This window comes from Uloborus diversus, chromosome 1 (assembly GCF_026930045.1).
Source record: "Uloborus diversus isolate 005 chromosome 1, Udiv.v.3.1, whole genome shotgun sequence".
NCBI classification, from domain to species: Eukaryota; Metazoa; Arthropoda; class Arachnida; order Araneae; family Uloboridae; genus Uloborus; species Uloborus diversus.
In genome coordinates this window covers 87,436,408-87,451,048 of record NC_072731.1, presented here as the reverse complement: position 1 = coordinate 87,451,048, position 14,641 = coordinate 87,436,408, and the positions used below count along the sequence as shown (strand labels likewise).

At 36.1% G+C, this 14,641-nt stretch overlaps 1 protein-coding gene across 3 annotated transcripts in view; it reads right to left on the bottom strand.

Annotated features, from left to right (window-relative positions):
- Positions 1 to 14,641, bottom strand: part of LOC129230962 (WD repeat-containing protein 44-like) — an 86,672-nt gene that overhangs the window by 29,129 nt on the left and 42,902 nt on the right. For all 3 annotated transcript variants that reach the window (XM_054865222.1, XM_054865209.1, XM_054865214.1), the window contains exons 14-16: positions 8,934 to 8,992; positions 1,084 to 1,179; positions 82 to 204 (exon numbers count right to left, since the gene is read on the bottom strand). In XM_054865222.1, the coding sequence (XP_054721197.1) occupies positions 82 to 204; positions 1,084 to 1,179; positions 8,934 to 8,992 (278 nt within the window). The remainder of the gene's footprint in view (positions 1 to 81; positions 205 to 1,083; positions 1,180 to 8,933; positions 8,993 to 14,641) is intronic.

The window sequence follows — 14,641 nt, the reverse complement described above, 5'->3', positions numbered from 1 at the left end:
TTTCATACTGGATATTGTATTTTCTTCTCTCAAGAAAGCAGGCTAGAGGACCCCCCCCCCCCAAACACAAGGAATACTCACTCTAGGATGAAAAGCAATAGCAGTAACAAAATCAATGTGTTGGAAACAGCAAAGGCACTCCTTCCGAGAAATATGCCACAATCTTACTGTTTTATCCATAGATGAAGACAGTATAAAGTAGTTCTGAAAAAATAACATACTTTAAAAACATAGAACAAAACTTTTAAAAGCATGACATAGTTGTGTGGGACAATTTTAAAATCTTAATAATAAAATTCTTCTGTGCAGATGTTTGTCACCATAAGGCTTTTAAATGGCTGAACCAATTTTGATCAAATTTTCTGTGTGTAATTAAGTTGTGGCAAGCATGGCTTCGAAGCGTGATGGATCCAATCGGAAACCTTTTTGTTAATTAATTTAAACATTAGATGGTTATATCTCCCAAATGATTAATATTTATTTTAACCTATTGTTGAGCGAGAACTGAAATAAATATTTAACCTGTTGCCAAAGGACAATAAGAGAAATAGCCCCTGAGGTCAAGGGCGCACCCCCCACAATATCGCAGAGTACCCCAAAAATGAGATAAATACCCCTTAGAACACCCCCCTAAAAATGTCAATGCCGCAGTCTGCGCCATGAGCCCCTCCCTCTCTAGGTGGGCACTTCTGTCAGAAGTCAACTATACTGAGAGGTTCATTCGATTATCAAATCGGTCGAAAAATACACTACTCGAGTGATTGACATCTCGAGAACTCAACATCTCGTGAAGTTCAAAGCTAGAACTCAAGCAGTTGATCGCTCAGGAACTTGAAAAGTGATAATTGAGAACTAGAGAAGTGATAATCGAGAGCTCGAGATACGATAATTGAGATCTCGTGGTAATTGAGTTCTCGAATGATCTCGAATAATTGAGTGATTCGATTATGAGAACTCGATTATGCTCATCACTAGTACGAACCCTGCAGTATAACTTCAATTTAACGATACCGGATTTAACAATTTCCTCAATTTAATGATACATTTCACTGGCACAGATTTGACTACATTAAATGTCGTTACCTTTGACCACGATACATCAAGCAATTCAGCTGTGTGCCCTTTGTACCTGCAAAAGGGTTTGGAGACAAATGGACCTTTATTGTCCTCACTGTCCTCCTAAATGAGCAAATAAAAACAAAATCATGAGATATTGCAAAATATAACTGTTCATCAGTTTTGTGAGATAATGATTTACAGAATTGATTCACTGAAAATCTACAAACAACACAAAGTGTTGTGTAGGCATAATTTAGTAATCAACAATGTTATTGTGAAACTGAGCAAAAAAAATGTGGGTGAACTACATTTTTACCTTTCTAAATTTTTGCCTAATTTAATGTCATGTTTGAGAATTTTTGCACATGTGTTTGTAGCATTCACTGAAGAAGAAATAAGAGCATATCTGTGTTTGTTCAGTGCTATCAGCCATCTACATATTACCTTTTATGTTTACTGCTTGAGGCAAAAGTAATAGCTAGTTAGAAAAAATGCTGCACTCGTTGGGGCAGTTTCAAGCCTCAGAACATGTACTCTTATTCCAAAACAATTATCTACTATCTACCCTTATGTCTAAATATTTCAATTTATTTGCTTTCCTTGCATGAGAAACAAGGATTTTTAATTGGTTATTGCCGGAAAAAAAAATCATGCTGACTAGGTAAGGTTAATTAGTTATTGGATTGTTTTGTGCCATGAACAAGTTGTGCCGTGAACATTTTTATACACAGTAGGTTTTTTAGGTTGAGTTTGTATGTTTAGTAGACAACTTGTTAGCCTAAAACTGTTTGAAACAGCTTTTAGCTTCTGATTTTATGCAGTTAAATAAGCATTTTAAATTTATATTCCATGAAGTTTTTCAAATGCCCTTTCCCCTTATACAGTAAACTCCCGATTATCCGCGGAATTGGGTGGCACAAGTGCCGCGGATAATAAAAATCGCGGATAACCGCAAAAAGACTAAAATGGGGGACAAATCAGGTAAAAATTGTCCTATCTCAAATTTTTAACTGTATTGATGCATAACACTTTCCGCAAACAGTGAAAATATATATAGAGGACAGTACAAATGTTTTGTATTTTTGCACAACCGAACTTAACATCAATAACAAACAAGTGTATGTACGATGAAGAACACAAAAAAAAAAAAAAATAATAATAAAATTAAATCAAATCAATCAATCAAGCAAAAACAACTTAGTGTAAATTTGCAATTTTTCAAAAAAAAAAAAAAAACAGCCACTCGTATTCGCTTTTTACTGCGAAAATACATGTTCGTGATTGTTGATTGATTCGCGGATAATCCGCCCCGCGGATAAACCGCTCGCGGATAATCGGAAGTCTACTGTAACTGTTATTTACACATTTCATCCCATTGGTGATAAGTGACTAGTTTGAATGGGATTAGTTTGAGTGATGATTAGTTTGAGTGGGTATTTCTATCATTGGGAGAGAAGAAATAAATAAACAAAGCTGATAAATAGGTGAAATTTCAAATTTAGAGGCCTCTGGGCATATATTTTTTTGAGAATATATATAAAGCGTATAAGCTTGTTTTTCTTCTCCTTAAAACCTTAAAAAAAAAACAAAAAAAATGACGGATGAGCACAGAAAGACTGATATATACTTATGAATCTTGAGTAACAGTTGTTACTGCTAACCAAGAAACTGCACGACTTCAGTAATCATGAAAAAAGTTCAAAATGGTCGCATTCAAAAGAGCATATTTAGACATATTTCTGACCCATGAACTGTGTGCCCTCGTCCTCTCGTTTTCGAGATATGGGGTCTTGAAGTCTTCCGAAATCTCAAGAAAAGTCGCTAAATTTGAAGACTTGGCAAGAAATTCAAAACACTGCTCTATTTCATCATCTGCATCTTACAAGGCATCTCATTTCCATTTTGGGTCATCTGCAAACCATGTCAAAGATGTTTTACTTTAACACTTTACTTGTGTGGGTTAAATTAAAGAATCGCCATCAAGTCTATGAAGTGGAAGTAGAAAGCTTTATTCAGAGGAACAACAACTTTACAATGAAATTTAACGTAAATTTTAGAATTTCATTCGTGATAATACATTTCAAGTGTGTTAAGTGTTAACTCTTATTAATGAAATATGTTGTATTTTGTAAAAATATGGGTGAATTACTGTAAATACACTCCTGTTTGTGAAAATTGCAACACCATGAAGGAAGCATCATAGGTGAAAGAAATTTAATGCACAGTTGAGTGGTAATGGTACAAATAAATGATTACATTTTCAAACCAAACAAACAATAAAAAGAGATAGAAATTAGTATTTTGTGTGGCCACCACACGCCGCAATAAGATCTGCTACATGACTCAACATGGAGTGAAACAAAGTTTGAATATCTGTCGGCAGAAGAATATTCCATATTGTTCGTATGCTCAACCAAAGTTTGTCTGTCGAAGCAACAGGACGAGGATCACCAGCGAGACGCCGCCCATCGAAATCCCACACATGTTCAATCGGTGACATATCTGGGGAATATGCAGGCCAAGGAAGAAGCTGTACCTGCTGCGAATCAAGGTAGGATTTGAGTCCTGGCGACATGTGGACAGGCATTATCCTGCTGGAATACAGCGCCTGGCAATTCTTGCAGGAAAGTAATAGCTTGGGGCTGTAAAACTTTATGTATCGGGTACTGTTCAAATTGCCCGCAATTGGTGATTGTCCACGACATGCTATGGCACCAAAGACCATAACTCCGGGTGTTCGTCTACTGTGGCGTCCAATAATGCACCCAGGAATGTGCCGTTCACCGGCATAGGGCCTGACACGAATTTGGCCATTATGGTGCCACAAATTGAAGCGGGATTCGTCAGAAAAGATGACCTGCTGCCAATCAGCACGCCAGCTCCTATGCACATTGGCCCATTGCAGGCGGCAAGGGTTTTGCGTGAGAGGAATCCTGTATAAAGGAATCTGTTATGTACAGAATATCAAACGCCATTAGCGAAGATATTTGACATATTCTAATACTGTCTAACACTAAGCAGAGTGAATATTACACATTACAAGGAAAGATACTTCTGCTATAAAAAGCTTTTATTTAAAAGTCTAAAATAGTTGGTAAGTTAAAGAAATTACAATGTACGTTGCAAAACAGGATGAACATTTAACTTCATACCTGTAAGGTGAATATTCTAAATAACACACACTATTCGGACATGAGCACCATGTTACGAGACAGCCACACACCAAATACCACACAAACCCTCTGTGATCTTCTTATATCCCACAGAAGAAACACAGTTGATGCCCACTCATGGCGCCATCTACCGGACAGTGAGACAAACAATGAGAAAATTGATACGTATATATTTATGATGACAATAGAGGGTTGTTTAAATGGCAAGACCAATCATGTCTGAATATATTATACAACAGAATCCTTGCGCACAGCCCACGCTGCAGCAGACATCTCCGAATTGATGAAGCACACAATGAAACATCTGTAGCTGTTGACCACTGTGCTGCCAATCGTCTAGAAGAAGCTGTGTAGTCTGTCAGCGCCATATGCACCAGGTATCTGTCATTGGGAGCTGACGTCACACTTCGGGGTAAACTCCCGGATTTTCGAGCTGTCCGACACTCGTCTGTCCACTACTTCCAAACATGCATGATTGTGCTGCTGTTACGCTGGCCACGAGCGGCTACTGCATGATAAGACAATCCAGCTTCACGAAGGTTGACGATTCTGCCAGGGGCGCCGACTTGCAAAAATCATTGGGGGGGGGGGGTTTAGGGGGTTATGTAATCCCATGGAGGTCCCCCCCCAAATAAAGGTCGATTTTTGTGCCTTGAAAATGCCAATTTACATATTTTCTGGTGTGTATAATTTAAAAAACAAACAGTATGTGGCATGGCATTTTCAAAGTAAAACAATCCAAAAATTGGTATACAAATTTTTCTGGTTCAACTAGATCATGTCACTAAGAGACATTTTTTTGTTCTATTTTATGGGGAGTCATGCAGTGCCGTAGCTAGGCATGGAAAAGGTAGGGCGCTTGACTTGCATTAAAGGGCGCTGGCAGAGACGCCGACTTAAAAATATCGGGGGAAAGGGGGCATGCCGCAGGAAATTTTCTAAATTTGAGATGAAAAATAGTGAGTTTTAAAGTTTTTTTAAAATCATATAATCAACATTAGAACCACGAAAACTCGACAAGCCCGACACATATTTTTTGGCTTCGAAAAACGGAAGAAATAAATACAAGCACACACAGTATTTTTGTAAAAAGGAAATTTAATTTACGCATGCTTTTTAAGACCAGTTGTATTTACATTAGTGATATCAGCTAACATATTCAAGTGTAAACGCAGTCTCTCAATGTCTAGGTCATTTTTGAAAAACTCGGTTGATTTTTCAAAATGTTCTCTTCTCTTTCACCTCTGTTTAATAAAAGCAAGCACTCTTGTTCAACTGCAATGACCTGTGTGCGTTTAGTTGATGTAAATCGCCCAATAATGCAAAATTGCACCATTTTACAAACCTCAATGTATATTGCCTTGTAGTACAGTCAACTCCCGTCTTACGCGAGGGATGCATTCCAAGACCTCTCGCATAGATCAAATTTTCGCGTTGTGGAAAAGGGTATGTGTAAAATTTTTTATAAACGTACCCAATTATTTTAGACACTTGTAAACACCCCCTCAAACTGTTAAAAACCATCTCTTAACTAACTGTACATTACTGTCTCTTACATAAAGAACTGAATGTTTACTTGTATTTAAAAAAAACGTTTTATTCAACATAAAATACTGCTACGATGTACAAAATCAATGATTAATGGGAAAGAAAGAAAAAATAAACCGGTATACGGTAGACACAGTATATAGTAAGAATTGCAAATGCATCTTTAGTTGTACTGTACAGTCGATCAATTTATGATATTCGTACACAATACATGAGCAGTTTCCATTTTCATAAATTTTTGCAAGACACTACTCGGTGAATTTTTACGGATTTCCTTTTCTTGACTTGTAATCATATGTACGGAAGAATCATTCATACCTAATTACCCAGTATGGGAAGATACTGAAAAGGATCAAAACAACAAGAACCTCCAGCCAATCAGAAACAAGGACGGACCTTCAGCTGAATCCTCAGCAGCCAATCCCCGAGCAGGAAAAGGAGAGCCTAAGCTCCAATCAGGAAGCGATGAAGACAGACGTTCACCAGCCAATCCCAGTCCAGAACCAAGAGGACCCATGCCCTATAAATGTTGACAGCACTTCGACACTTGCATCAGTTGCCAAGAAGTGTCTTCCCTGGAAGTTACGAACTCGGAACCACTGAGGATGGCTGCCGCAGATGCAGCCGAAACGTTTGGAGAATATACACTCAGACCACGGCACAACAGCCCGGAATCCTTTCATAATATATAATATAAATTTATGAGTTTAGAAAGCATAATGTAACTTATAATTTTCTTGATTTATTGGGGGGGGGGGGGGCTCTGCCCCCTCAAAATATTTTTCAGGGGGCTCGGGCCCCCTCAAGCCCCATGGAGTCGGCGCCACTGGATTCTGCCCCATTCAAACTCTAAAATTTGCTCAAATTTAGCTTTCTTTCATCAAAGAGGCATAGTAAAGATTCAGTTAACGTTTCCTTTAGCATATAAAACCCGATAATCATTCACTCCTGGCTACAGCCGTCTATTTGTATTCATTTTAATCCGCGGTTTAAAGACTTAATATAGTCGACGTTCGTTATAACAACCCCTGCCGTCCAATCAAAACCTGACACTACAGCTAAACGTGGCTATAACGTAAATGCAGAGCATATTGCATGTTATTTATTCCTTTTTAAAAATTAATGAATAACTGGAATAACTTTTACATGTTATCTTTTAATCAAACTACAATCAAAAAAGGAAAAACTGTTTCGGTGACAGCGTTCCCACCCCTAACCATACTACTTTTGCAAGTACATGTAAACAGTCCGTACCATGATCCCCCCCCCCCAATAGCTACCCCTGAGTGAAGAATTTACTTAAAACATCTTCCACACACTTTGTCCCCAAATGACCAAAAATGGCAATGAGATGACTTGTCAGATGCAGATGTTGAATTTGCGCTGTACATTCCATTTCTGAACGAAATTCGCTAAGTTTGGCGACCTTACTTAAAATTTCGGCAAACATTAAGACCTCATATTTCGATAACTTGGTCACGAGCGCACATAATTGTTGTACCACAAACATTTTAAGATGCTCTTCCAAATGCTACCAGTTTTGATTTTTTTTTGAATTTCCTTGATCATGTGGTTTCCTGGTAAGAATTAAAATGATTAACTTTGTGAATGAAAGACATGAAGAAAATCAATGTAAGAAAAATAACAATAAAATTACAAACATGTGCTTGAGAGTTCCGAGGAATATTTTTATAAATGCGAAGATGTGAGCTTTGGGATTAAAATCCCCCCAAATAAAATTTATTCTCAGATAAAACATACAAAGCTCATCTACTATAATCTTCTACTCAAAGTTAGTTTTATTTTGGAGACGGGCTCTTTTGAAACCCAATGCACATTACTGCAATTTTATTGCTAGTAGTAAATGTTTTTAAAAATAAAAATCATGATCAGTAATTGCCCAATTATCAACAGTGTATTATATGGTAATCAGCCAATTAGATAATAGGCACATCCCTATCAGACTTAGAAAAAAAAAAAAAAATACACACTGTGTAAATACCTAAATAATTTGCCTTGAATCCTCAATCAACTATATTCAATGCATTGCTAGATATCTCATTCACAATAAGAATAATCTATACGATTATTATGTTTGCATTTTTTATTTATTTATTTATTATTTTTATTTTTATTTATTTTATTTTTTGAATTACGCCCACCATCGTTCTTTCAAACATAAGGTGTCTTGCTGTCCAGTATAACAATGAAGTGGCTTCGAAGGGTGTTAGGGTCTGGAAGTCATCACAAATATGAATATCATGAAAAGAGGAGCAACTATAAAGATGCTCCCCTGTCATTGGAAAAGTCCCCTCACAGAGCACACAGAGAGGTGAATCTGCCAGGTTGATTTTATGTAAATGGGCCTGTAGATAGTCATGTCCAGTAATGGTTCGGAAAGAGGCAACTCCCAGGGCTCTGGGAAGGAGAGAAAGGCGCATACGTTGTTCATCATCCAGAAGGCAAGCCCAGGGCTTTCCGTCAGCTTTGTTTCTCAGGGCAGAGACTGTAGCATGTTGGATTTTGCTCGCGAGAAGTCGCTTAGCGTTTCTAAGTGGAACCGGGCGAGAAGGTGGATGCAGGGACGCAGCCTCTTTAGCTAAGATGTCCGCTCGTTCTTTTCCATAGATGCCACAATGGCCTGGGATCCACTGGAAGACCACCTCTCTTCCGGAACGCAAAAGAGAGTCAATGGATTTTTTAGACTCAAGCTCAAGTTCTGAAGGATATAGATTGTAATCAGTAATGGTCTGAATCGCAGCCTGAGAATCAACAAAGAGAACAATATTTTGTTCAGCTGGTTCTCCAATAGATCTGATAGCTGGTTCTCCAATAGATCTGATGGCCATAAAAATTGCGTTCATTTCTCCATCGAAGTTATCCGCCCAAGTGTCGAGAGGCTCCTGAAGACTAAAATGTTTGGAGTAGGCACTGGCACTTGCTCTACCAGCTGAAGGAGTGGCCGATCCGTGAGTATATAAACCTAAACCAATCCTGATCAGGGTACCTCTCGTGTATTGTGGCCAAAGCAATGGAGTACATCTCAGTCTGATGAGAATCTGATTTCTTGACAGGCTGTACCAGATCATTATGTTTACATAAATACAAAACATTTTTATTAACAAGTATTACAACAATATATTAAAAACTCACGGCTATATCTTCATTATCTAGGCAAACATCTGGTTGACATGGAATGGGTGAAGTTTTACCTGCAGGAAAAAAATGTAATGCAATGATAAAATATTGTATTATTTAATCTGTTTTGTAAAAATGAATACAGCAAAAGAAAATACTTAAAACAAGTAAATAAATATTACTGAGCTGGAAAAAAAACCCACATTAAATCATTAAGGAGATACATTTTTAAGGAGTTACAAGATTTATATTTCACTTGTTTATAACAACATTTTGTCATATTTTTTTACTGAAGGAAGGGATTTAATGAGGAAAATCAGCTTCAAAATAAATGAAGCATTTCATCTTTTTTCACTCAAAATGATTAAGAAAAGTTTATCAATGAATGAAAGATGGCAGAAAGCAAAACTATTAATTTATTGAAAAAAAAAATGAACAAGGAGCCAACATTATTTCCACCACTAGATATTCACATTGTGCTCTTAAGATAGTTGATTGGGTTCTCTTGAGTTTTATGCCACAAGAACCTTTAGGGCTATTCCAGGAAAAAGTCAACACTTTGTCCCGCAGATGAAGGTACAGTCGACTCCCGTGACAATGCGATTCGACTTACGCGAAATGGCTATAACACAAATTTTTCTCGAACTAACGAATTTTAGAGCCAACGTGAATTTTTCCCCCACAACACGAATTTTTGGAAAGAAGTATCAGCTTCGTTACTGGCTACTAAATATTGAGTTCATGAACATTATTACATCTCTTTAAGCATCACTGACAGCCAAAGTTTCCACACCTAACTAGTCTAATGCATCAAAAAACCACAAAGCTCTTTTCCTTTACTTATTTTTTCATTCTAAATATAAAAGTTGATGAAATATAATGGCACCTTAGTGTCACCTTCATCTAAAGTTTGTGAAGATGGGGAAAAAGGAGAAAGTTTCTGATAAAATATTTTAGAAAAGACTAAGATTTTCGATATGCTTGATCAACTACAAAACGTCGACGGTAGCACGACAATAAGTATGGGTGAATCTTCCATACGTACAATTAAAAGTCAAAACAAAAAGATATCGTTAAAAGTTCAGAAATTAGTTTCAATGTTGAAGCTTGCAGAGCAGTCTAGCAAAGTAAATATTACGAAAATGGAAGCTGCTCTTGTATTGTGGATTAAAAAAAGAGATCAGGAAGAGGAGATGTTGCCACAAATTAAAACGTTATAAAAGAAAAGGCGAAGTCACCGTATTTAAAAATGTATCAGATAAGAATAAAATGATCTGATCATGAAGCATAAATCATCACTATCTAAATTTTTTAGCTCTTAAATATTGTTACTGTATCTACTGTACTATTATAGTGCATCATTTAAATTTTACTACCTGCTGTACTTACCATGTTGTTTTATTTATGTCTTTCATTCCCATTGGTCATTCATTTTGTGCACCTTAAGTATTTCATGTTGAATAACAGTTTTTTTAATTTTTTTAAATACATTAAAAGTTCAGTTTTTTCATGCAAGAAACTAGTGTATGGTTAAGGAATGCTTTAGAGCAGTTTGAGGGGTTTTTACAAGTGTCTAAAAGTATTTGGTATGCTTTAAAAAATTTGTATGCATATATTTTTCCACAAAGCGAAATTTCGACTTACACGAGGTGTCTTGGAACACATCCCTTGCGTAAGTCGGGACTCGACTGTACATATATTTTGTTGCAAAGTAATAATTATAAAAAGTAATGATGAAATTTTTTGCTTACGAAATCACACATAAGTTTGTAATTTGTTAAGCAGAAAAAATTTTTTCATCAATACTTTTAAGTATTATTTTTAATGAAATATATGTGGCGGCATGTGCGGGATAAAATGGCCATTTTCCGCGGAATGGCCCTCAACAGGTTTAACAGCACCAAACATCTGTTATAGTTTACAAAATGTAAAAAAAAGAGAGGGGGGGGGGGGCTGGGGTAGGGGCGTGAGAGGGATGTCAGACATCTTTAACAGAAGAAAACTTACCAAAGGAGACATAAAACTAATTTCAAAATGAATAAAATTCTTTGGAAAAGAATGAACTTCAAGATAATTTTGAAAGACAACAAAAAAGAAATGAACCAAAAGCATCAAAACAAACACTGAATGAAAAATGGAAAGCCAAGGTCCTCGTACAAAGCATTTTTATTGACAAGTGGAGGAATGGAGCAATTTTTATTGACAAGTAGGTAGGAAAAGAATGAGAATAACCTGGGATGGGGGAAAAAAAAAAAACGTTAAATGTAAAAAAAAGTTATTCTCATATTTTGACTAGCATTCTTGTACCTGGCATTGCTCGGGTAATGGAATTGGCAGGGGATAACAGTGCTTACTTCACCCAGTTACGAAAATCCCCTACAATAGTTACATATTACCTACATTTTTTCTAATTTTGGGAGCGTCCAGGGGCCCCTGGACTCCTTATATATGTCCTTGTCCTTAACCTTAACCGATCCTTTACTGTCACTAACAATCCTTTTAAAGTATTGATTTTCTTTACCAGAGCAATACGGGGTACAGGAATGCTAGTATATATATATGTTATCATTTACTTTTACGATGAGAAATAAAACTTAAATGCTTTATGTATTTTATCTGTGATGATGTTCTTAAAAACTTCATTTCCAGTTTTGAAAAAGTGAAAGCCAGAAACATTGTTATTTGACTTGAGAAAAGCCTCCAAGAGTCACGTGAGAAACAAAAACAATATAAATTTTAAAATTTGCTGTCGACCTAATGTTGAGATGAAGTACTGAATAATGATTTGAATGGAGGAAAGCCTTGAAAATAAGGGATTTAAATTTCAATTATAATTAAATTTTGCAGAAATTAAGGGGTTTTAATTAATTTCTTCCAAACTAATTGATATTACAAAAAATCCTTTCATAGTGGATACTTTCGTAATCATGTGGACATGCCTGCCAAATTTAAAGTCTGAGGTATCAGCAGTATTGGCTGTACGTTGATATATACATGTATACTAGCTGACCAGGAGACCTTGTTCTGTCACATAAACTATTTCTAGGATTCAAAAACTTTGTTGGATAATCTACAGCTCTTTCAGAATCGCAAACTGTATCGATCAATTTTTACGATACCTAGTCGTCAGATCGTATCTCGAAGTTTATAAATCGTCAACCTCCACATTTTTTGCTAATATGGCTCTTTCTGCCAGCCAAGCATGATGCATGTATTGTGTGCGTACATCGCTGGCAACGAGAACATTTTCTCAAATCAATGATGGTGCTGAAATTAGTGAGCAATTTTATGCATTCAAAATTTTCATCGACAGCAAATTTTCATTTGTCGATATCTGACAATGGGAACGACAATTTGTCAGCAAATGGATCTTGTAGCAATTGATGGACCTTTTACACATACGATACAGTGAAGAGGAGATTTTAATGTAGAATGTAGGAAATGTTTGTCTGAAATCACATTAAGAGAGTAACAGAGTGCCTCGTTACCTTTTGATGTACACTGCGTCTGGGCTATTTTGAATATTCAGTGGCAGCTTAAATGCTGAATGAGCTGTTCTGCATCCATCCAGTAAAGTTACTGCAATGCCAAATGATGCAACAGATAATGCTATGTCATCATTAGATCATATTTTGGCAAGAAGTTTCACATGGTGCATCCCCCCTCCCCTACCCCAAAAAAATGTACCTTGACTCGTCGAAACTGCCAGACGTCTAATCGGAATGTCCCTATCCAGTATTTTTTTTTTTTTGACACTTTCTTTTTCAAAATTGGGAATCAAAAAATACCTTCACCCCAAAAGCTCACCCTTCCATTCTTTAATCACGAATTTTCCAATGATCAAAGTACCCCTGCAAAAGAATCAAAGAGCGAAATTGAAAATTATTGCAAAAGCCTTGCTTAAATTATTCAAACATTTTATTTGTTAATAAATAGCAGATGGCAACAAATAACAATTTTAAATCTTTGAGAGTTTTCACAATGTGTTGCCAAAGCGTCGCGTCATTTTGACACTTGGTAGCCAAAAAAATTCTAGATAGAGACACACCAAGTAGCTATTGATATGATTTATACATTAGGACCTATTCAAACCTGCCAAATACACATAAAAAATTTCATAAAAAATGGCCGAGCCGTTTCGGAGGAGTTCAAACACAAACACCGTCACATGACAGTAAAGAATCAAAGAGCGAAATTGAAAACCATTGCAAAAGCTTTGCTTAAATTAGTTTCAAACACTTTATTTGTTTCAAATAGAAAATGACAATAAATAACATTTAAAATCATTGAGAGTTTTCGAAACGCAATCTAGTGGAGCCATGTTCCGATATTTTGCCGGAGCGTCATGAAAATAATTCTAAAAAGGGACTTTCTAATTACCTAGCGATATGAAATATACTTTATGTCCTATTCTCATACCTAACAAATGCACATAAAAAATTTCATAAAAAATTGGTTGAGCTGTTTCAAAGGAGTTCAATTACTAACACTGTGACAGGAGATTTTTATACTATATATATATACTAGCCGCCTTCGGCAACCAGCTGTTAGCCTTCTTACGCCATTCGCCTTTCTGTGCAAGCAACCACCTACGGCGGCTGTTAGGCTAACTTGTCATTTACTTTTTTACTTCACATTTGCCGCCTTCGGCGGCTGTTTAAATAATTTTGGCAGCAGTATTAATAAATCCATCTCTATCTTTTTTTTGAGCAATTCACATTTTTACGGCTGCTATTTACCTTTACGATCTATCTCTAAATTTTCTTATGCATCTCTATTTATTTTAAACCCCCCCCCCCCGCCCATTTCCTAATAAAAACAAAGATCACTCAAAAAAACACTTTTTTTTATTTAAGTAGAGCAAAAAAAAAAGCTCAAATTCCCCGTAGTGTGCAAAACGTAGCGTTTGACAAAGATAAAAAAATCTCGCTGTTTTTATTGAATTAAATGCGCACAACTATGAAATGTAACGTAATATAGATACAGCAAAAGGTCCAGCTTGGGGAGGGGGGGGGGGAGAAATAAATGCAATCAGGGGTAGAAGTGATCGACTTGTCACATATAGGACATTTTCCACAAAAAATATAGGACAAATATAGGACACATTATATGAATAGTTTCGCTATGAAAAAAGAAATAATACATACATATTATTTATTTATTCTTATCAATGATTTTGTTTTAAAAAAAACCTTCAAACAAAATTATAACTTACACCTGAAATGACTTTCCTGTAGTTAAAAGAATAATTTTTGAAAAAAGTGTACTTTGTAGACAAAAAAAAGAAAAAGAACAAAGGGAAATTTATTGATAATTAACACAGCAACTCACAATTTTTGCAGGGATAGAAGTGTCACAAACATAGCTTATATAAATAAATAAAAACCGTCTTTGTGTTGAGAACTAACAGGAAATAACCAATGCTTTGTAGCACAAACATACATATATTTTGTTCTATAAAATTCCACAAAAAGAAAAGATTGCAAAAAGACTATTATAACATTCCGATCAGAAAATGCACTGAACACAAAAATATACTCGCGAAAACAAAAACCAAAAAAAAAAAAAAAAACACGAAAACAAAATCAAAAAAACCACACTGGAAAACAAAACAAACTGCTGTTGCCAAACGCAAAATTCTAAAACCGACTTCAGAATTCGTTCTCGAAACTGCACCCACTACAGTGACGTCATATTGCTGTGACCAATGAGAGAAGATGCCT